Source organism: Copidosoma floridanum, unplaced genomic scaffold, assembly GCF_036245765.1.
Source record: "Copidosoma floridanum isolate Cflo_tuat_1 unplaced genomic scaffold, Cflo_Japanese_pri ptg000012l, whole genome shotgun sequence".
In the NCBI taxonomy this organism is placed as follows: Eukaryota; Metazoa; Arthropoda; class Insecta; order Hymenoptera; family Encyrtidae; genus Copidosoma; species Copidosoma floridanum.
The window spans coordinates 1,923,751-1,945,792 of record NW_028321889.1 but is presented as its reverse complement, the minus strand read 5'-3'; the positions used below and the strand labels follow the sequence as shown (position 1 = coordinate 1,945,792).

General features: G+C 36.1%; 2 protein-coding genes across 12 annotated transcripts in view; both read left to right on the top strand.

The window, feature by feature from the left end:
* The window catches only part of LOC106645527 (uncharacterized), a 207,548-nt gene that overhangs the window by 47,587 nt on the left and 137,919 nt on the right, over window positions 1–22,042 (top strand). The window contains exon 7 of one of the 11 annotated variants that reach the window (XM_089590552.1): window positions 7,509–8,651. The exons of the other annotated variants lie outside the window; for them this stretch is intronic. Within the exon in view, the coding sequence (XP_089446678.1) occupies window positions 7,509–7,879 (371 nt within the window). The 3' untranslated portion in view covers window positions 7,880–8,651. Of the gene's footprint in view, window positions 1–7,508; window positions 8,652–22,042 lie in introns of those variants that run through there. 11 annotated transcript variants of the gene reach the window in all.
* On the top strand, window positions 11,631–12,549 carry LOC111642979 (zinc finger X-chromosomal protein-like). The gene is made up of 2 exons (XM_089590560.1): window positions 11,631–11,727; window positions 12,187–12,549. Exons 1-2 carry the CDS (start codon window positions 11,709–11,711, stop codon window positions 12,474–12,476), a joined length of 309 nt encoding a protein of 102 aa, XP_089446686.1. The 5' UTR covers window positions 11,631–11,708; the 3' UTR covers window positions 12,477–12,549.

Sequence of the window (22,042 nt, the reverse complement as noted above, 5' to 3'; positions counted from 1 at the left end):
CGTCCAGTTGAACAAGAAGCCGGATGCTCAGTACTTCAAGGAAGTGATTTTCGTACAGAAGTTGAGGAGTAAGAGATTGTAAAAACACTTGGTGATGCTGTTACTATTTTTTATCATTGTTGACGTGATAAATTACTTGGCTGGCGATGATGAAGGTGCTAGAGGTTTTAGATAAACATTGTTGGGCACAATGAGCTTTGATGGTTGTGTTGAGGAATTGTAGGCAGATGGGAGCTTTTTACTTCGATTCCTTCGTATTGTTCGTGCTGATGTTGCATAATCTCTTGGGGCATTTTGTTCTAGTTCACTTAGCAGGCATCAATACCCTTATCGAAAGCATGATCATGTGATGGTCTAAACCAAGATTAGTTGGGAGACCCATGCTCAACTGACTGAGATATTATAGCTAGTAACTGGAATTATTTATGATTATTTATTTGCAATTTTATTTTTCATCAGCTTGGAAATCCAAAATATTGATTTAGCTTTAATGAGTATTTGCAAAATGGAGGTCAGATGTGTATATAAATATTTTATACAAAAAAAGATCGTTAACAATTACTATTGGACTTTGATACGTTGTCATGCTTTAAGTCAATTTGAACAAAAAAAATTGTAATAATAATTACATGTAATTCCTTGTTGATGTATTTAATAATTTATGTTTGTAACGTGTAGCGGTGACAAAAAAAATAAATGAGTAAAATAAATTATTTATAGTTTTGTACTGTAGCAATATAACTGTAACTTATTAACTTATTTGGATTGATATAATAAATCATATATAGCCCTGTGTCAACAAATTATTTGATTATTTTGTGTTAACTCTATACTAACCAAATTATGAATTTAATCTACCTACAAAAATGTTTGATATTTCCGTCGTGTAATAAGAGATTTAATTATTTACTAAAAGTCAAATGCATGAAGTTGTTTCTACGATAATGTAATAAATTCTGATCGTTTATCTAACAAAAAGTGTTGTATAATTTATTATTCTATTCTGTAAAGACCCTAAACGTGTTACATTTTCGTATTCCAGTTTTTTTTTTTTTTTTTTTTTTCCAAACAAGTCCACGTTTCGATCATCCATTAATTTCTTTTATTCTCACTTTTTCGAAATGTTGAATCTCCCATATTCATACAGTTTTCGTTCGTTGCAGTGATTGTAAAAATAAACCCTTACCTTGATAATCAATAGAAAAAGTTAGAAACTCACGTAACACATTTGTTTTGCATTGAATTTTTCCAGTTTCCTTGTCGAACGGCAGCATCAAAAGTGGTTTCCGCGGCTTCGAGAACAGCGAGCTGCAAACGTCCCTCACCTACCTTCAAAAGTGGGACCTACTGATGGCTTCCGTAATCGCTCCGCGTAAGGTCGAAGGGTCCGAAAAAATGGAAGTTTACCTAAAGAAGAGCCACCAGCGCTTCCTCTGCACAATGTGCTCGAAAGAGTTCGTCAACAAGCGCGACCTTTGGAAGCACACGAAATACGCCTGCGGCTGGGGAAAGCGTTTTGTGTGCCCGTACTGCAAATACAAGAGCATCTGGACTTCGAGCGTTTACAGGCACATCAGAGGAAGGCATCAATCCTGTCGTATCTTTTGCATAGATGCGGTTACCAACAAACCCTTCCAGAGCCCCCTTCCCGAGCAACAACCCCACCAACTACACCTATTGCCAATACAGGGTCAGGAGCAGCTGCTGCCACCCCCATCACCAGCACCACTCGTGTAGTCAATGCGGCCTTTGGTCGATGCTTCAATTTAATTTTTTTATCTTATTTCATTTGATTTTCGATGCTGTTTACCTGTTTTTTATATTTTTTGTACCAACTGATGCGCCATGTTTCGTCGTTTTGTTTCATCTTTTCGTATTTTTTTATGATTATTGAGCCCAAGACCATCGAAAAATGTTGGATGATTATCTTTTATTTTGTCACGTAAAAATTTTGTCAGACCTTATGTTGTATTTTGTTTTATTTTTTTGTTTACATGGTTAAGCTAAACAATACGCGTTCATTATTTTTGATTTGATGGATCAAACAAAATTAAATTTTTTTATTAATGTAACCTGTGAATCTCATGGGAGTTGCAACTATTTTGTAGAATCGATTTTATTTCATTTGACAACTATTTTGAGAGTAATTAAACAAAGACACTCATATTTTTTTTTTTTTTGGATACAATTGATAAATTTTTTCTGCATATTTGCATATTTTATGCAAATTTTGATTATTGGAATTTTTTTTTATTTTTTAGAAAAAATTATGACGAATATAATTTTGCGTAAATTATTTCTACCAATAAAAATTATTGTAATCAAGGTAATATGTTGTTGCTCACTCTAAGAAGACTTGGACATAAAATCACAACTGTAGATGCCCATGCAATTAATTTCGCTGTATTTAATAAAATGTTATAAAAAAAAAAAGAAAAATGTATTAACGTGTTTTTTTTTTTTTCTTTTTTTTTCAAACAAGTTGTAACAACACATGACAACTTTTTCACGAACAAAGCTCTTTGCCTGGACTACGGGTGCAGTGTCAAGAGGTGACTGAATCAGCTGTTTGTCTGAGCCAAACGTTGCAAGCCAATTTTATCCCGCTAGTAATCGCTCAAATATCGAAAAAACGAAAAAAACCCAAAACACGTTTCAATAAAATGTGTTTTTAACAAAACGAAATGAAAATTTTCCCGAAAAAGTAATTAAAACGAAAAATTCGTCTCATAAACGTACAAAATAAAACAGCATGCCACGCATCTACCATAGTTTTTTTTGTCACGACATTATCTCGTTCCGTTGCGTCAAAAAAAAAAAAAAAAAAAAAAAAAAAAAATGATACAATTGACAGTTTTTCATTGACATGACGGTATAAAATTTTTAGAAACGCACTTCATCGACGTCAGGAGCATCAAGGAAGAAGCGATCGACGCCAGCGAGGAGTTTGTCAGCGAGGGGCCGAAAAAGGTTGCGGAAAAGACGGAAGGCCCGACGCCGAGGATGACCAGAAGCAGCACGTTGCTTCGCCGAGCCCCCGCGCCAACTCCCAAGTCGAACGTGGCAAAGCCCGCCGAGCATCCCGATATTGTTTACGTGGACGGGACGGGCTACTACAGACAATGGAAGATCAGATGCTTGCGCGGAAGAATATACGGCTGCCCGTACTGCGAAAACTGCAGCAAATACGACTACGTGATTTACGATCACATAAGGAAGAAGCACGGCAGCAGAGTTAGGCGAAACATTGAGTTCAGAATTTAACATGTATCCGTCAATAAAACGTACAAATGTCGTAAAAACACGTGATTGAGTGAGCGCTTGTTTTGGCCCGTGATTTTCACTCCCCCCCCCCCCCTGTGAACTCTCCGACTGCACATTTTCACGGATACCTGTCCTTCTTCCGGTAAAACCTTTTCTTTCCTTTTTTTTTATTTTAACTCTCAGTACAATTGTCCCTAACACCTACACACCCCAAGATTCAGCTCGTCAAGACAAACCAAAATTTGCGGCGAAAATAAAAAAAAAGTGTCCACCAGTGCGCATTGAACGTCAATGTCTTTTTTCCACCACAGATCACGATAAAAGAGTTTTCCAGGTTATTGCATTGATTTTAAATCGACAATAGCTGGGAAAGTGTCGACTGGGCGATAATTTGTTTCATGCATTCACCAAACGGATATCGAATCACGACTCCACCGCTAGAATACGTTGATGCGTCGTACATTGGGTTTTGGCAACTCAACTAGCACGGTCGTCGTGATTCGACCTCCAATAAGTGTACTTAGTACCAGAGCACCCTCATTGTCCTTCCCTGTTGTGGAAACAAAAAAAAAATTAAATAAATAATAAATAAAGATTCCACCAAACTGATCATCCTGCATTTGATCTTTGTTTTTCAGGCCTTAACTTTCAATACATCGATGTTGGCAGCGTCTACTCGTATCCGAATGACAATGCCTCCAACGTTGTCGTCATAAACAACGCCATTGGCTACAGATGCTGGAAGTGTCCGCGCGTTTACAAGCGCGAGTACGACATGAGGAGACACGCCAATTACGAGTAATCGATACTTTTTTTTTTCACAAGCATCGTATGAAACGTCCTCGTGATTGTTGGATTGATTTTTCTTTACCGTTTAACTTTCAGATGCGGGGTGCAAGGCCGACACCGTTGTCCCTATTGCAACTATTGCAACCATCGCTATACCAATTTGAAATGTCACATAATGGCCAAGCACAAGAATGCACAGATGCCCGAAAAAACCAAGAAGAGAAAGATCCATCCGCGATGAATAGACATCATTATTTTGGTAGACGCTTCCAGCGTTTCAACAATTCCAAAATCTTGTTAACTTTTTTTTTTGGCTCTTTTTTCTTACTCGATTTCACGTATGTTCCATCGTAATGACCATGTAATGTTTTAACCACGAGCATAAACTGTTGATGTATACAATTACTGACATATCTCGCCTACGACTACTTTCAACACCTCCCCAATAACCCAAAATCGTCCCAATAAATGTCTCACCTCGATGTATGATTTATCTGGCTACTAATGCACAATAATAATCCGGAATGCGTTACCGCTGTTGGACTTTGTTTTGTCAAAAGCTCTGGTTGTCGCTTGACGTTGTTTTTTTTTATTTTTTTTTTTTTTTTATTTATTCTCTCCTTCCCCTCGAGTCCCGCCTCATTAACCCCGAAACTCGTGTTTTCTCGTGTTCCAGCGATGTACGCCGAGGAGATCTTGGTCGACGTCAACGAGCCCTCGGACCCGCTTTACCAGCCATACGGCCACAAACCGATCCACCACCCGAGCGAGGCTCCCCGAGCGCAGCACCCCTCACCGAGCAGCCCGAGCAAGAAGTACCTCTGCTCCAAGTGCAAGCGCTCGTTCAAGGTGCAAACGAGCCTTTATCGCCACACCCGCTACGAGTGCAACCAGTCCCCCCGTTTCGCGTGCGTTTACTGCAATTATCGGACCAAGCAGACAACGAGCGTTTACCAGCACGTCAAGCGCCTGCATTACGGCCAGGAGGAGCACTGCCTCGACATAGTCCGCGGAGTCCTCGTCAAGAGACGGCCCTTCAACGAGAGCCAAAAAAGTCTTTCCAACGGGGACTCCAATTGAACGCAATAACATACGTAGACTGAACCCTTAGGCTAGGAAATATCATCATTAGTATCATTACGATGGATTCTTCGCGCGTTAAAGAGTTTGCTTTGTTGGAGCATGTTTTCATCAATTGTTTATGGATGAGACCACAAGCACTGGTTGCGATCCATGAGGTGTGCGGCTGGGGGTTTCGTCGGGTGGGGTCATGCGATAAAAAAAAACAAAAACAAAAAAAAACAACCCAAATGCTATTCGATGTATCGCAAAATTTTGACGACAACTGTATCGTGTACGCGAGAGTGGTGCCAAGTTATGTCGCGGTACAAGTGGCCCTCAATCTCGAATCCTGATTTAGGTCAATTTGGAATTTTTCCTTCTGGAATTTAGCTGGTCTTGGTGATTTTTTTTTTTTTTTTCCATAGAAAGAGGTTTTCGTTGTATAAGCTGATGATACCCCGTTGAGTAATTCAATCTTTGGGTCTCATTGGGTTACAAAGACGTGGAGTTCAAGAACAATATGCGCACGTTTAAGGCTCGACACACAAGCACATGTATCATATGTAGTTCACTTACTTAACGAATAAGTATAAAACACGTGTAGAAAATTCATATTGCTGTGGCAGCTGTAAACGACTACACTCGGTCGGTACCATCCCACTTAACTGCACATCAAAGTGTTGATCAAATCAACCCTTTTTGACTGTGTAAATTATAAATCAACACTGGAAAAGTGTAAAATTACCCACCCAGCAGCGAGTAAAAAGTATTACAGAAAATTACACACTTATAATTGGGTTGAAGTTACACACTTTTAAATTTCGCTGGTTAAGCTAATTTTTAAGTTTGTTGATACGAAATGGATGAATATACATATTTATATGATATATTTATAATAGACTGACTGCGTCGGTATTAATTAGTTTGTTGATTTTACTAAAAACTACTAATTTTATTAATGAAAAAAGTTACTTATATATATATATATGTATAATTTTATTTTTAAATATTACCAGATGACAGTGATTGTTAACAATTCATTATATTTTTTGTACGATTTTTTTTAGATTCATTGAACTACTTCTTTCATAAAAATAATAATAATAATAATAAAAATAATAACAATAAATGTGTCTCACAATACTTGTTGTTGTTTTATTGTATCCATAAAAACACCGAATAACCAAGATTGCCAAAGAAATATGTTGCATCGAAATAGTAAGTAGTATTGAAACTTGAAATTATCGAATCTTTCAGCTGTCCTAGTCGAACCAAAATCTTTTGAGTGCAAGCATGCGCCACGTCCTTAATCAGAAAATATTTCGTTACCCATTACGGCATTCGTGTGTCAAATTTTCGTTACTGGAAAAAAAAAAAAATAATAATAATCATAAAAAATTGACAATAAGCCACAGTCAGAAACACCAGACCGACCGAACGTACGTTTCTTTTGTCTGTTTCAGCCAAGTTATTGCACTCCATGTGGCAGAAATCGAAAAAATCATCGAGACGCGACCAGTACAACTTCAACAGCGCGACCGGCAAATACCACTGCCCCAAGTGCAATAACGCCTACGGCAGGCACGACACGATGATGAGCCATCTACGCCACGAGTGTGAAAAACTCCCGAGATTCAAATGCCCCTATTGCCCCCAGGTCAGCAAAAAGACGTCCAACATCTACCAGCACATCAGGTCCGTCCACCAGAACTGCCCGGTCACCGTCGTCAAACTCTACTAAAGTTCGGTCTTTTCCTCGAATTTCAGATGCTAGTCTCGACTTGTGGTGCGGCAAAATTAATGTTTATATTCATTTGACGATCAATTTGTTTGTATGATGTTTGTGGCGTTGATTGAAAAATTTTCACTTTTATGATTACTTCTTTTACATCAATCAGTTGTATGATTATCTCCTGAAGAGCGTTCAGGATAATGTAAAATTAATGTAAACGAAGATTTTTGTTTTTGTTTTTTTTTTTTTCATTTCATGTCCAAATAAAATTGTAATTAAAAAGTAATTGTGCATACGAAATATCCGAATGATTATAATCGATGTGTTTTTTGTTTTTTAGTCACCTTTCTTAACCCATTCATTCAAATCACTATTTCTCCATCATTTCTCGTCCGACTCTTTACCGTATGATCACAACGTACGAGAAACTCAATTGGTAACCTGCGTTTTGTAAAAAACAAAAAAAAAACAAAAAAAAAAAAAAAATCTGTCTGCATCCAAACAGTTTGCCATGCGCATCATCGACATCGTAATATTACATACCCGCAACTCGTCTACTAACAATCCGCTTGTCTATATAGTCTAAGTTTCCAGCCAAAGAGCCTCGAGCACCACGAATCACGTGTACTGACATCCGAACCATCTCTGCTTTTGTTGACAGGTGACGGGCCATCCCCGACCTTTAGCCACCCGCGGAGGGCCGACACCCACGAGAAGGTGCAGCAGCGCGACTTTCGAAGTTTCCACCTCGCGGAGGCCGAGGAAGCCCAAGCGTGTCTCGACGAGGCCGAGAGAAACGCCATCGAGGCCGCCAACGAGTACAGCGAGCAGCAGGAGGTGGTACAGCGCAAGGGCAAGAAGCGCGGCCGCAAGGCGCAGATGAAGAACGTCATGTGCATCATCCACGGCGTGAACAAGATCGAGGGCAAGCGCAGGCCGGGCCGACCCAAAAAGGGCACCATCAAGAAGCAGAATAAATACAAGAGCAACAGAAAAGGCTGTCCGTACTCGTTGCGGGAACTCGTCGCGTGATCGAGTTCGATCACATCACTCATTTATTTATTATTAACATTTTTTTCTTTTTATTCGCATGTATGTATACGTCGCGGACGCAAGGCCAAGTCCGTTCCATTGATTTATCCAAATGGACCAAAAATGTCACCTTTCTTATTTCTTACCTTTTTTTTTTCGTACAGTATTTTTTCATTTTTTGTTAATAGTAATTTTTTTTTTTCTTGCTCGTTTTTGTAATGGTAATTTAAGGTTAGCCATGATGTGTAAGATTAAGAAATAAATAAAAAATGAAAAAAAAAACGTACATTTCGGACCATGGGCACAAAGTACGGTTTCAGCGTCCAAAGGGCAAGGTTGTTGTACTTAAGTGCCCGGAGTCGCTGACGACGTTTTTCTTGCCGAGGGCGTAAAGCAATGAAATGGTGCAAATGCTTTGCGGCCACAGTGAGAAAAGATTATGTTTCAAACAAGTTGATAACGTTACGAGCCTGTAATCATCGAAAGCGCCAAGTTTTACACCAACGCGTGGGAAAATTTTTTTATTTTTCTAACCACACCTTGTGTCATTGCTTAGAAATATTTATACGTTTATTTAAGTGTCGCATCGCGACTATCAACATAAATTTTAAAATTTACTTACTACACGATCGGTAGATCAGTTAGCTATTTTTGTATCACTATATTGGACGATAAGTGATCACGATGATGGTTTTTTCTTTTATTTTCACATCATCATTGAGTACTTTGTTCATGTAAGATTGATGATTCTAATAAATGCCACTTACTCTCAGCTTCTTTTTTTATGACTAAAACTATTACAAACCAACCAAAAAGAGATCCCCTCCGTCACCGTAGGTAAGAACAAATTTTTGTACTAGCCTTCACCAACCGATTCAATACTCATTAAAACAGAAAAAAAAAAAAAAAAAAATTTTTTTAAAAGCCCACCAGCTCCGCTTGAATTTGATTTTTTTCTGCTTCAGGCACCGTGTCTTCATCATCGACACCCTCACCTTCATCATCGCCATCAATACCTTCATCGTCGACATTACCATCATCATCACCGTCATCAACTTGGCGCATCTACCATGAGCGTTTAGCCGCTCGGAAGCTCATGGACTCGTGCTTCAATCCGCAAACGGGAAAATTTCATTGTCCCAAGTGCAAAACCCACATGTTCTCGCAGAGTTACTCGATGTACCGGCACTACAAGTACGAGTGTAATGACGCATTGCCGCGCTACCAGTGTCCATTTTGCGGGTACTTGAGCAAGTGGACCCACGCGGTTTACAATCACGTGAGGAAATTGCATCCTGGACAAGCTGTACGGCTTAACAAGCTCTACTGAGATTTTTCTAACAATTAAGTTTTTTTTTTTTTTTTTTTCTCTACTCGATTTTCAGCTATTTCATTCATGTTCACTAGGACGGCATTTTTTAGTTTTAGACAAAAGTTTTCTTAGAGAAAATTTTCGAGGCTTTGTAATAATTTTTTCCTTACAGGCATTACAATCACTGAGCTAATATTATTCCGCGATGAACTGTTTCAATGAAACAATGCGTTTTTTAATTTTCACATATATTAACTAAATTTTTTTTTTGTGTTAGTTGTAGTAAGCGCATCGTATGTAGATGAATATTTTTGTACATCGATAAAATTACAATAAAAATGTATATTAAAGAAGAAAAAATATATACATATTATCAAAGTTATAAAAAAAAAAAAAAAACATACTGAATCCCACAATTTTCTGTAGACCAATAATTATAGTGTTAAGTTGCCTCATGAGACAATTATTGTCACAAAGTTGAACACAATGTATTTTTTTAACAATATTAAAATATATTTTACATTAAAAGAAAAATAAAAAAAAAAATGTAAACCTAATATTTGTTGCAGCCTGCACGACAGTCATTTCTCACAACCAAAAAAATCCTCACTGTAGCTTATCGCTTTCACTGAAAAACAATTCGAACCCCCGTAACAGAATAATTAGCTCCTCGAGCTCCAGGAGCATAACACGCACAGAACGAAAAAACAAAAGCAGCACCAATCCATCTAACCACATATAAAAAATTAGCTTTGAGCTTTTAGAATAATGCAACATTCAATGCCTTTATTTTTCAGCCTTTTACACTCCTCACGCGGAACTCAACACTAACTGCGAGTGTACCAACTGCGAGACAGTCTTCAGCGATAGCTACGGGTATACCTGGCGCCAGCCTTGCATTCCCAAGTTCAAACTGCCGATCAACGATCACTCGCCTGGCCAAGTGAAGGCCAAGTACAGATGCAACTATTGCGTTTACCCGAGCAATTACTCGTCCAACATGTACACCCACATACGGAAACATCATCCCGGACAGCCTGTCAAGTTTTTCAAGCTCTACTGAGACGACTGTGCTTCAGAGATAATCACTTTTCGTTTTATTTTTTATTTGATCTTGGGCAGTATTTTTTTTTTTTTTTTTTTTTCTACTTGATTTTTACTTATATTTTGTACTTGCTAGTAGAGCCTTTTTCGATTTAGGTAACTTTTTTTCTTCCAGGTATAACAGTTGTTTAATTAAGATACGGTAAATTATAGGGTGGCTTAGGAAGTCGTATGATTGTAAATCTATCATGAAATTTATATTGCCATTGTTTCTCAATTGGTGTTGGTTTTTTAATGCACTCAAATAATGTTGCATCGAAAGTAACAGGCGTCTGATAAAGTAAGGGAAAACAATAATTTGAGCAAAAAAGCTCGTTGTGGAGCTTTTATAGCGAGAAACGGTACTGGTAGTTATTTGGAGATTATTAAACTGAAGAATTCAAAGGAAAGCTGTTCATATTGTCGATAGTAGCAGGAGTTTAATCTCAAAAAAATTCATAAAAATACTCAGAAGACGACGAAAGTAAATTTTTAAGTTCCCATTTTATATAACATCTGTAATAAATACATGCATGATGTGACATCTATTATTATCAGTAATGTAACCAAATAGTGTCAATTTTTTTAACAAATGTGGTCATTGTTTATTATTCCGTTCAAAAAAATTAAGTACCTCAAAAGATACAAAATCCTACTACGTCGATGTTTGTTATTCCTGGATTGGATTGAGATTGAGATAACACAATGAGTGTGATTCGATAAAGTGAACATAAAATATAGAAAAACTGTTGAAAATGTTTAGTTTCCCGGAGATATCATTTTTTTTTTTTTTTGAAACAAAGTACTTATTCCTAATAAAGCAGTGGTTATGCAACTAAACCAATATAGTTTTTTTTTTTTTTTTTTTTTTTTCAAAAATTATTGATTGATTGTACATTTATTATTTTGATTGTACATTTTTAATGATTTATTTTTTTTCACTACCTTTAAAGATGTATTACTATTTAAATAATTTTATGAAAGCACAACAATTATCGAGAATAAACCTATTTATTGCAGCCCGAACCATAGTTATTATTTCTCCAACTGACTAAAAAAAAAAACCCTCATGCATTCACAAAAACCCGAAAAGCACCACACTCACACACTTAACTATACCTCGAAAATTTTCTCAAGTAAAAAGGAAAATAATGAAAAAGGTTTCGCTTTTATTTTCTTTATTTTCCAGTCGTCACCAAGTATGAGTGCACCGAGTGCCAGGTGGCCACCAGTGATGTTCAGACGTACTGCCGCCACATGAGCGCCCACAAGTACGGGCTCGCGGCCAACGACCACTTGGAGAGCATCAAGCCAACGTACAGCTGCAACTATTGCGATTACAGGAGCAATTACTCTTCCAACATGTACAAGCACGTGCGCCGAATGCACGGCAAGGAGGGCACTCGCATAGACAAGGAGTTTTTCTAGCTTCGAATGTTTGCGGGCTGGAAAAGTAAATGTGCCAACCTACATTGCGCAGCTCAGTTGTTTCGTTGGGCTGCAATAATTTAAAATCACATTTTACAAAGTTCCCAATACGACATTTTGCGCGCCCTGATTTTTCAGCATTTTTTATCTTACAATTACGTTACAATTTTTGAACTCGTTCATTCGTATCGATTAAAGATCGAACAGTTTTCCAAAACAGTGATCGGTTCAATTGGTCGTGAAAAATAGCCAGCATATACGAATTTCCACATGTACATAAACTATAGACTCGACGTTGTACCCGAGGTGTAGCAAAAAAATAAACAAAAAAAAAAAAAAACACCACCAAAGCACCGTTGTTTCGTAAAAAAATAACCCAATAACCCGACTCCCTTAACTCGCTTGCACTACTGCTAAGAAAACGTAATTGAAATTTAAAAAAAACCCTCCAAACTAACCCCACCGTTGATTTGATTGTTCGCAGGCCACTTTTTAGCGCAAAGCCGGGGCTTCGCGAGCATCACACGCTCCGAGGAGGAGCAAGATAAAGGCCCGGTGTGGCCCAGGGGTAGGTCCGCCCCTTACACGTGCCCGAGATGCAACGCCGGCTACACGTACAAGAAGACACTGATGACACACCTGACCCACGACTGCGGCAGGGAGCCCAGATTCAGATGCCCGTACTGCGGCAAACGTGACAAGTGCTCGTCCAACATTTACAAACACGTGAGGATCAAACACGGAGGCTTACCGGTCCAGGTCCACAGAAATTGACCTCTGCTGCGCCTGCACCCGCCTCGCGATTTCTTGCAAATCGAATGAATTGAGGATCATCATATGTGTACACTCGGTCTTCGTTTGCGTTATCACTAATTATTATTTATCATTACGATACATTAGTGCTTGTTTACATGACATATTGTATTTTCCTTTCAAACAGTCAGGAATATCTCGATTACATTTTATGGACATGAGTTGAACGCGACCGACGTGACTTCTATTTTCGATAATGTTGTCTCGTTGTTCTCGAGATATATATACGAGGGTTCGCACAAAATGTGTCCTTGCGTCCGTAGCTGCAAAAGTTATCAGCGAGAGACTGTAATCGAAAAACTCTGTACTGATTGAGTTCCTATCAAAAATCCTCGTCGGACAATTGACGTCGTTGTATATTTATTCTTCATGATGTGTGTGTGGGTATTGAAACAAACGCGCAGAAATGTACGATAGAAAAAAGTATTGATTGAAATAAAAGTCCAACTTGATGATATCAACATGTTGTGTATGCATACACCTGGAACCACGTGCTCGATCGCGCGAAATCAATTAACACCGTCCATCTCACTTATTTCCGCGTAGCGTAGCACGCACCTTCTAACGATTATATTCGCCCTTAAATAAAAAAAAAAAATAATAATAATAATAACAATAATAATAATAAATGAAAAAAAAAAATCTCCCAACTAACTCCACGATCGATTTTTTCCAGATCCACTCGACTACTCGTACATGGGAGCGCCGTACCGGTGCAACGTCTGTGGAAACATATTTTTAAGGATTTACGATCTGGACAGGCACAATTGCTCGCTGGTCCTGCGCTACGGTTGCCAATACTGCCCGAAGCGCAACAACTCGTCCTCGAACATCAAAAGACACATAGCAAGGCATCATCCGGGAAAGCCCATAGAGTTGACAAGGATGTGGCAGTGACCCTTCATACGAGACATTTTTTCACTTTATTCGTTCTTTCCATTCTTGGAAACAGAAAGGAAATGTGTTATCTGCGCGAGAAAGAGTTGTATTATTATTGTTAACTTGGTGATTATAAACCAGATGAAAAAAAAAAAAGAAAAAAAAAGTTATCACTAAAGTAAACGCTATTGATTTTTTTTCTTCTTCCTCTAAACCCTCGAGCCATTTTACTCTACACTCGATTTGCGAAACAACAAGAGCCGAAGAGCCGATCGATTCACTATTCGAAGCTCTCCCCAACAGCTTTGCAAATGACATGACACGAAAGCAAACATATTCTTTTCATTCTCTCAAAGTTCACGTATTTCCCCAGTAGACTCTTCCCATAGTATGACGCAACACTGCGCGTAATCATTAAAATAAAATTAAAAAAATAAAATAAAATAAACGAAACAACCACTCACATGGGAATTCCGTTATGTTTTGTGATTTCGCAGGTCTGCTGAAAGCCTGGCACTTTGCGATGCGAGACGAGGACTGCGACTCGAGTCCCACCGCAGTGGCGGGGTACAGGCTCCACCCGAACGACCGGAAGTGCTACGAGTGCTTGACCTGTAACTCGCGCTTCAGCCAAAAGACCACGATAACGAGACACCTGCGGTATTTTTGCGGCCAGGGCCATCGCTACAAGTGCCCGTATTGCCAAGCCAAGGCCTCATGTTCCTCAAACATTTACCGACACGTTAGAGCTAGACACGCCGGCTGCACGCCCCACGCGGTCAAGCTGTTCATACCGCTTGGCAATTGATCGACTGAATATAATTGTTGTTTAATGGTATAAGAAGTTTCCTTTTTTTTTTTTTTCCCCCTTAGTACTATTGTCTCAGTAGGTGTAGAAAGACCTACAGGTCGGAGTTCAATTAAATGTCATGCGTCTCGCGAGACTTTTGTACATGATAAGTGTTTGGTGTCTGTGTTTATCCTGATTACATTAGTTCCGTAATTGTAGCGAGCGATCAAATCACTGTTTCCGTTCTAGTCTGGTGTGCACTCCTTTTTTTTTTTTTTTTTTTTTTTTTTTTTCCTTTATTTTAATTGTTCAAGAACATGTTAAGTGGTACAAAACAGTTGATTCATGTCAGTCAATATAACATTTGATGACGCTGCGTTACAATAAAGTCGTATTTATAAAGAATAAAACAATGTAGCCGGACTTGGGCATAAGTGCTTTTTCCATTACTTTGGGTTGAAAGAAATTGACGTTGGTTCAAAATTTCAAATAACCCCCAAAACTATTGTGCCCATGTCCGAATTTAGCACGCTATTTTACAGTATTCGGTTACTTCCGTTTGAACAAGTACATCACATTAGGATTTAAAAAGTATATACATACATTTACACGTTAGTGTATCGAGTAATAGTAATAATAATAGTAATAATAATAATTATTATAATAATAATAATAATAATAATAATAATAATAATATTGATTAATTATAATTACACCTGTAACGAAATAAACTTGTAATTGTCGCAACTCAAAGTCACTGCGGAGTTTTCCTTTTATTTGCATCCCTTCACGTGTAAAATTGTCTTGGTCAATAAAAAAGAAATAAGAAAAAACCTCTTCCAGTACATCCTTTCTATCCGACGTTTATGAGCCTTGACTATTAACAATTAAATTTTTGAAAAAAAAAAAAAAAAAAAAAAAAAAAAAAAAAAAAAAAGATTTACCCACCAACTCCCATACCCAGACGTACACATTGAACAAAAACACCAAATCAGCTACGAACAGAGACAAAATAACTATAAAATTTACAGATCCTGTATGCACCGAGTACGTGGGCGAGCACTGCAAGTTGCCAGTCATCACGAACGTCACAGGGACGTCAGCACCAAAAAGACATCCCAGAAAAAAGCCAAGATTTCTTTTTTTTACTAAATTTTACTATTTCAGCATGGAATAATTGTAAATAAAAATGTAATTTGTCAAATTAAACCATTTTTTGGGTACGCTGAGATAAAAAAAATAATAAAAAATTCTAGAGAAATTCTAGAAAAAATGACCACACAGTAAAGCGGATGCAAGCAGGCAAAAAAGGGAAAAGTTTTTATTTTTAACAGTAAAAATAATGGTTTGAATAGAAAAAATTATGGTTAGAACCGTAAAAATTACTATGCTGGAACAGTAAACCTTAAAAGAATCGGTTAATTAATTTTACTTTTTCACATAGAAATTTTTACTGTTCTAATCATAATTTTAACTGATAAAACAATAATTTTTAAAAATAATAACTTTTCCTTCTTTTGACAGCTTGCATTCGATTTACAGTGCAAAATGGTAACTTTTGTTAGAATTTCTCTACAATTTTTATTATTATTTTTTCTCTCAGTGTACCCGCATCGTATGAGCTTTTGAGAAAAAAAAGTTTAAGTTACCCTAAATGTGTACCACAAAACCAAAACTTTCGAATAAGGCGGTGGTACTGCGACTCATCACTAATTATCGTACTAACCAATCCGTCCATTGCTTTTTTTTCAGATCTGCCAAGTTTGCGGGTACTAGAACGGCGGGAGTTGCTCCAAGAGTTCTACTACTGTCCGCTCTGCAACCATCGCTACACGAACAAGGGTAACATGACGAAGCATTACCGCATTTGCGGCAAGCCGCCGCAGTTCAAGTGCCCGCACTGCGTTTACATCTCCAAGTACGCGCACAACATTTACTCGCACATTCGTAGACTCCACCCGTATAAAAAGCAGTCTTTCGTCAAAGCCACAGGAGTTGATATTGCTGAGGACAAGACTTCCCCCGCTGCCGCCAACAATACTGTCTCCAACTAGTCAAGCGAGTCTATGACTAATTATTGACTTTTTTTTTTTTTTTTTTTTTTTTTTTTTTTTTTTTTTTTTTTTTCAACCGAGATAAGTACTCAGATTCCATGTGATTTTTTAAAATCTTGTCTGATTAATTTGTGTGATTTATTTTATTTTAAGCAACCACTTGTTCCTTACGAGTGATCAACATGTTACTTTCATACGCGAGAATAACGCATTATTCTACCGTTAGATAGAGAAAATGTATTTATTTATATTGTGCTACATCTTTTTGTGTGAGAAAACAAAATAGTGCACTGTAATGATTTTTTTTTTTTTTTTTAGTAAGTTTCTTAAAAATATCGTTTTTCGATTTTTTAAGTTGATACATTCAGACTTAAATAAGGTTTTTATTTTTATTTGAAAAAATAATACACTATTTTATTTGGCAAAAAAATTATTGATTTATCGAATAGGTGTACACAATTATTCAAAAGTACTAAAAATTATTTAAACAAGTACTTAAAAGTATTTTAACAGGATCGATGATATTTTAATTGAAATATTTCAAATAAAATATGTTAGATGCAAAAGTTCTAAATACAAATGTATTTAGTTCAATAATGTTAATCTGTTTAGTCGAAAACAAATTTATTTATGAAACATAATATTTTACTTTAAATAAAATTGTATTTGAAACTTTGTATTTCAAATGCTTTGACAAATATATTTATATCTGAAAAATGTATTTGAAACAATTTTATTAAATACAAATAGATTTGATTTCAACAAAATACTTTCATTATATATAATTTTATTTTTAATCGTTTAAAACAAAGTATTTTAAATATTATGTTTTCAAATTGTAACTTTTTTAAATTCAAGATAAATACGTATGGAAAAAAAAAAAAAACCAATTTTAATGTTTTTATTTAACTAGAAGAGTTATTTATTTAAAGACAATATCATTTCATAAATTTTGTTTTTTTTCAATACTTTTAATGAAACATTTGTTGAAGCTTTTTTTTAAAATTATTATTTTAAATGCAATGAAGAACACAGTATTTCATTTATATGTTTCATGTATTATAACACTGTCAAATCCTGCCTTATCTCCAAAAACATTCGCAATTTCATTTATTTTTATATGTTTGTAATAAAAAAATGTGTACATGATGCCATACGAAATAAAAACAAAAAGCATCAAATCGTCTTTACAACCAACCAAAATCACTTGATAAAATACCACAGTGAAGCATTTGTTTACTTCATTTTTTTTCGCACCTCGCACCGATTTCCTCGGCCAATCAGATATGTAAATACAATTTAAAACGACCATCATTACACACTATACAACAAAATTTCTCGAAAAAAAAAAAAAAAAAACAAACACAACGAAAAAAATCACAAAAACAGCTTAATAATTGGGAAAAAAAAACAAAAAAACAAAAAACATAGACTCTATTATTTTTAATGTGTTGTTTTCAGATAAAAATTACGAGCTGGATCGGCCGGGATCGATATACCGCCAGCGTGGAAAGTTTAGCTGTAGCATCTGCGGAAAAATGTACAAGTGGTACAGCGGATTGCACCGCCATCGAGCTTACGAATGCAGTGGAAAACTCCCCCGATTCCGATGCCCGCACTGCATTTACACGGCTAAGCAGCGTCCTCACGTTTACGCTCATATCAAGCGACAGCACAAGCACGCAGATGTTTACGTCATCGACAGCGACCCATCCTCTCATCAGAGCAAGGACGATGACGACGACAGCAACGTTATACTCTTGTGATAAAAAAAAAAAAAAAAATATCCCGCATCTTCGGTTCGAGTGGATCGCTTTTTACCAACGTACCTTAACCATATATTTTTCAACTATATCGTATGCAATGAATTTTTATAAAACAAGTTAGACCATTAAAAAACTTTATGCGTTTCGCTGCTTTCTAAATTTATTTCTTCACCCATTACGCAGTACTCGTTGATTGAAAATCTGTTTCCCAACTAGCTCCTGCATATGTATTTTTTTTTTTTTTTTTAATTTAATTTAATTTTTTTTTTCACGCAACATTCAACTCACCTAAAAGTAAAAAAAAATCATCAAAGATCAGCTAACCACAGCTATGAAAAAACTTTATTTTCAGGCCGAGGCCCTCCAGTAAAGTCAACCTCTATTCACCGAAACCGTGGTACGTTCTGCTGTCTAAACTGCGGTAGGACTTACAAGTGGTACCGGGGCCTACTCCGCCACTTGAATTACGAGTGCAATAAATCACCAAAGTTTGGCTGTCCGCATTGCAGTTACAAGTCAAAGCATCGCTCGCACATCTATTCGCACATCAAAGGCTCGCACCAGTACGGCTCCATTTTCGCCATTGATCTCGAGCAACAGATCCCTACCAATAACGATTGAATGGGGATGAAAAATACCGTGGAACATTATGTGTGGGTTCAGCGTCCGAGTTGTCACAAAAATCGATTGTGTGAAAACAGCAATGTACAAAAATATTGATAATTTTTGTGTGTAAAATAATAACAGTATTAATAATATATTTTTTTTTCCTTTTATTTGCACATGGCATTGTCTAGTCTGAATAAATGGATGGAAAACAAGAGATTATACGATGAAAAAGTACTCGGTCTGTTTCTTTCCAACCACATGTCTTTACCACCTCGTACGTCGCTCTCGTCGTTTCTCTCTCTCTGCTCGTATTCGAACCAACAAATCGCCACACTGCTAAAAGTCTCTTCACTCTCCTCTCAATCTCTCACCTTAAATTCATATCTGCGATGCCGCGAGTCCGAAACACGTTTTTGCTGACCCGAGCGATTTTTCTTTTTTCGCAGGCTGGAGCGTTTTGAACACCTTTTTGGCAGCCACCAAGTACGGCAACAGCAACGTCATTGCCAATGACAACAACATCGGGCTGATCAAGAAATTCGCTTGTCCGTACTGTGAGTTTTAATGCCCTTAGAATAGATAAAAAAAAAAAAAATTATTCACATAAACATTTTGTAACTGTCAATTTTTAAGGTGACTTCAGGAACAAGCGCAAGGACCACATCTACCGGCACATACGTGGCAGGCACGTCGGCCAGACCGTCGGTTACATCGATCTGTCGCTCTAGAAGACTAGTCGTCGTCGTTCTTTATTTCATCTTATTGTATTCATTGATTTTTTTTCTTTTTTGTTAAACTTATACATTTAAAAAATGTAACAATAAAATGATCGTGTGATTTTTTTTCTTTTTTTCTTTTGGTTCCCCAAAAATCAACACTATTTTGGTAACCATGTCTTTAATTTGATCATTAAAATTATGATTTTTTTTTTTTGCATAAGCTACCATTATTTTTGCATGTCATCGAATAAAAAAGAAATTTATTGTATTTAAGAGCCTTAATGAATAAAATCATGTAATTTTGCAGAAAAAAAGAACCTTTTTTTTTTTTAAATAATTTAAAAAAATAAATAAATTTCAAAAGTAATCCTACCACTTTATCGTACACATTACCACATTATGAGGCAGGCCACAGGACCATCAACCAAACGAACAATATAATTACTTGCTCTTACAACAGTTTAAAATAAAAATATGGTAAAATTTTTCTCTGCTTCGTTCGTGTTGGGAGGAAATTTTTTTTTTTCAGCACATCTTTGGGAATTGAGTACAGATTAGCTCAGGAATAATTCGAATTTCTCATCAGGCATCGGTGTAGTTTTTACTATTATTGAGTTAGTTTTCTTACAATTTACTTGACAATGTAAGCAGAGAGTGTGTGTAGAAGTTCAATCTTGTCATTTAAGCTTACGAAATGTGACTTGGATTTCGAAGAAAAACCCAGACAGTAAATTGGAATATTCTGGAGCCGATTTATCTAGAATTTCTCGTATGAAATTCTCTGGGTTCTTATTTGATTGATCTATTTTAGCGTCACGCACCATACACATAATACTTACAAAAAAAAAAAAAAAAAAAAAAAAAAAAAAGAATTAAATGGAAAAGGACAAATACGACTGTGGTCTCATCTCACTTGTTACTAATCGATAATCGGGAAGATAAAGGAATTGATAAATTTGGTAAACCGGTTAATCCATTTGTAGCAGAGAATACGATTAAGAAATAATCAACTCAAACGGTAATCGTATAAATGAACAACTAAGACTAATGATTAATTATTACGGAACATTTTTGATTACAGGAGCTGTTATTAACCCATTCAGTGCGCAACAGCTCATAATTTGGATTAAAAAAATGTTAATGTAGAAATCATGAATTATTATTATAATGGAGAGGTTGCCATTTCTACAGAGTTAATTTTAAATCTGTCATTGGCAGCTAAATATCCACACATTACTGATCTAGTGTAAAGTATATAAATTGACTTACATGTAAGGTAGACCCTCGTTTCGCCAAGGTGATTCATTATTTTAATAGTGGATAGTTGGTGAACGGTGGCGAAATAGTCTTGAGTTATTATCAGTTTTGATCATTGTTGATCATCTTAATGATTAAGAAGCCAAAATTATTAATTAAAGGAATCCAGTAAAATACTGTGACTACTGATGAATCCAATACAATTTTTTGTGTTTGATTTGGCAAAACGTAACGACGAGATGACCAAGTTTTTTTTTTCCAAAAAAAACAACACTCGTTTGATAACCCTATTTTTAATTTCCTCACTAAAATTATGATTTTTTTTCTCCTAAGCTACCATGATTTGTGCATGTCATCAAACGAATATTTAATCAATTGTACGATGGTAATTACAGCTTTGATCAATACAATCGTGTTATGTTACAGAAAAAACAAAACAAAACCAGAATTTTTTTTTTTTTTATTCTATGAACTAATCCAAATTGTCTTTCCCATTTAACATAAACATTATGAAAACGTAACCTTGTCAAACTAAAAAAAAAAAAAAAAAAAAAAAATAATTTTTTGTGCTTACTACGATCAAACAAAAAGACGAGAGATCAGTCTGAAACTCCAATTTCCATCGCTAACGAATCTATTAATTTTTCTCTTTCAGATTTCGCTTATAAAAACTGGTCAATGGAGAATGACCTTAGAGCTAATGCCCGACACCCGTGTCCTCGCTGTTACCGCACCTACAAGCATCGCAGTCACATGATACGGCACTACAGGTACGACTACGAAGGGTATTTATCATGTACCGCATGGCCCACAATTTACCACTTATTTTAGCTAAAGAAGCTGAGAGAAATCAACTATCTTACGTTGGTAGTGTTAACAGCCTAGATCTGCTAGTTTGCGTATATAGATACTCGAATGATTTTTTCTTATTTCGTGAAAAGTGTATTTTGTACGGTATGAAATAATCTCATGAAATTTCACATCGGTTTCATTTTTCTTTTTTTTTTTCTTTTTAGAAAAACTGTGCTTTCAAAAAAAAATTGAACAACGTATTTCTCATTGTTGAGCATACAATGTTTACTCTTACACGGTAAACATTTGTTCCGTGAATGCATATGTTACCGGTTCAAGTAATACTATCCAGACTTAGCTAGTCAAGTATATATTTACACCCAAATAATATATATTTTGTATCAAGAGTTGAAATTTTATAAAAAAAAAAAAATTGTGGTTAAAATTTTTTTTTTTAATTCACACAGTATTCTCATACTCTGAATAGTTATTGTTAAAAGTGTCACTATTTTTATTGCATTTTGAAAAAATAATTTAACCTCAAAAAAATTGTATAAAATTGTCATCCGTGTGATTTATGCTTAATGAGTTATTCCAATCAAAATTTAATACTTGCTAATAAATTGGAATATGGTTGATAATAAATAATATTGAATCTGGT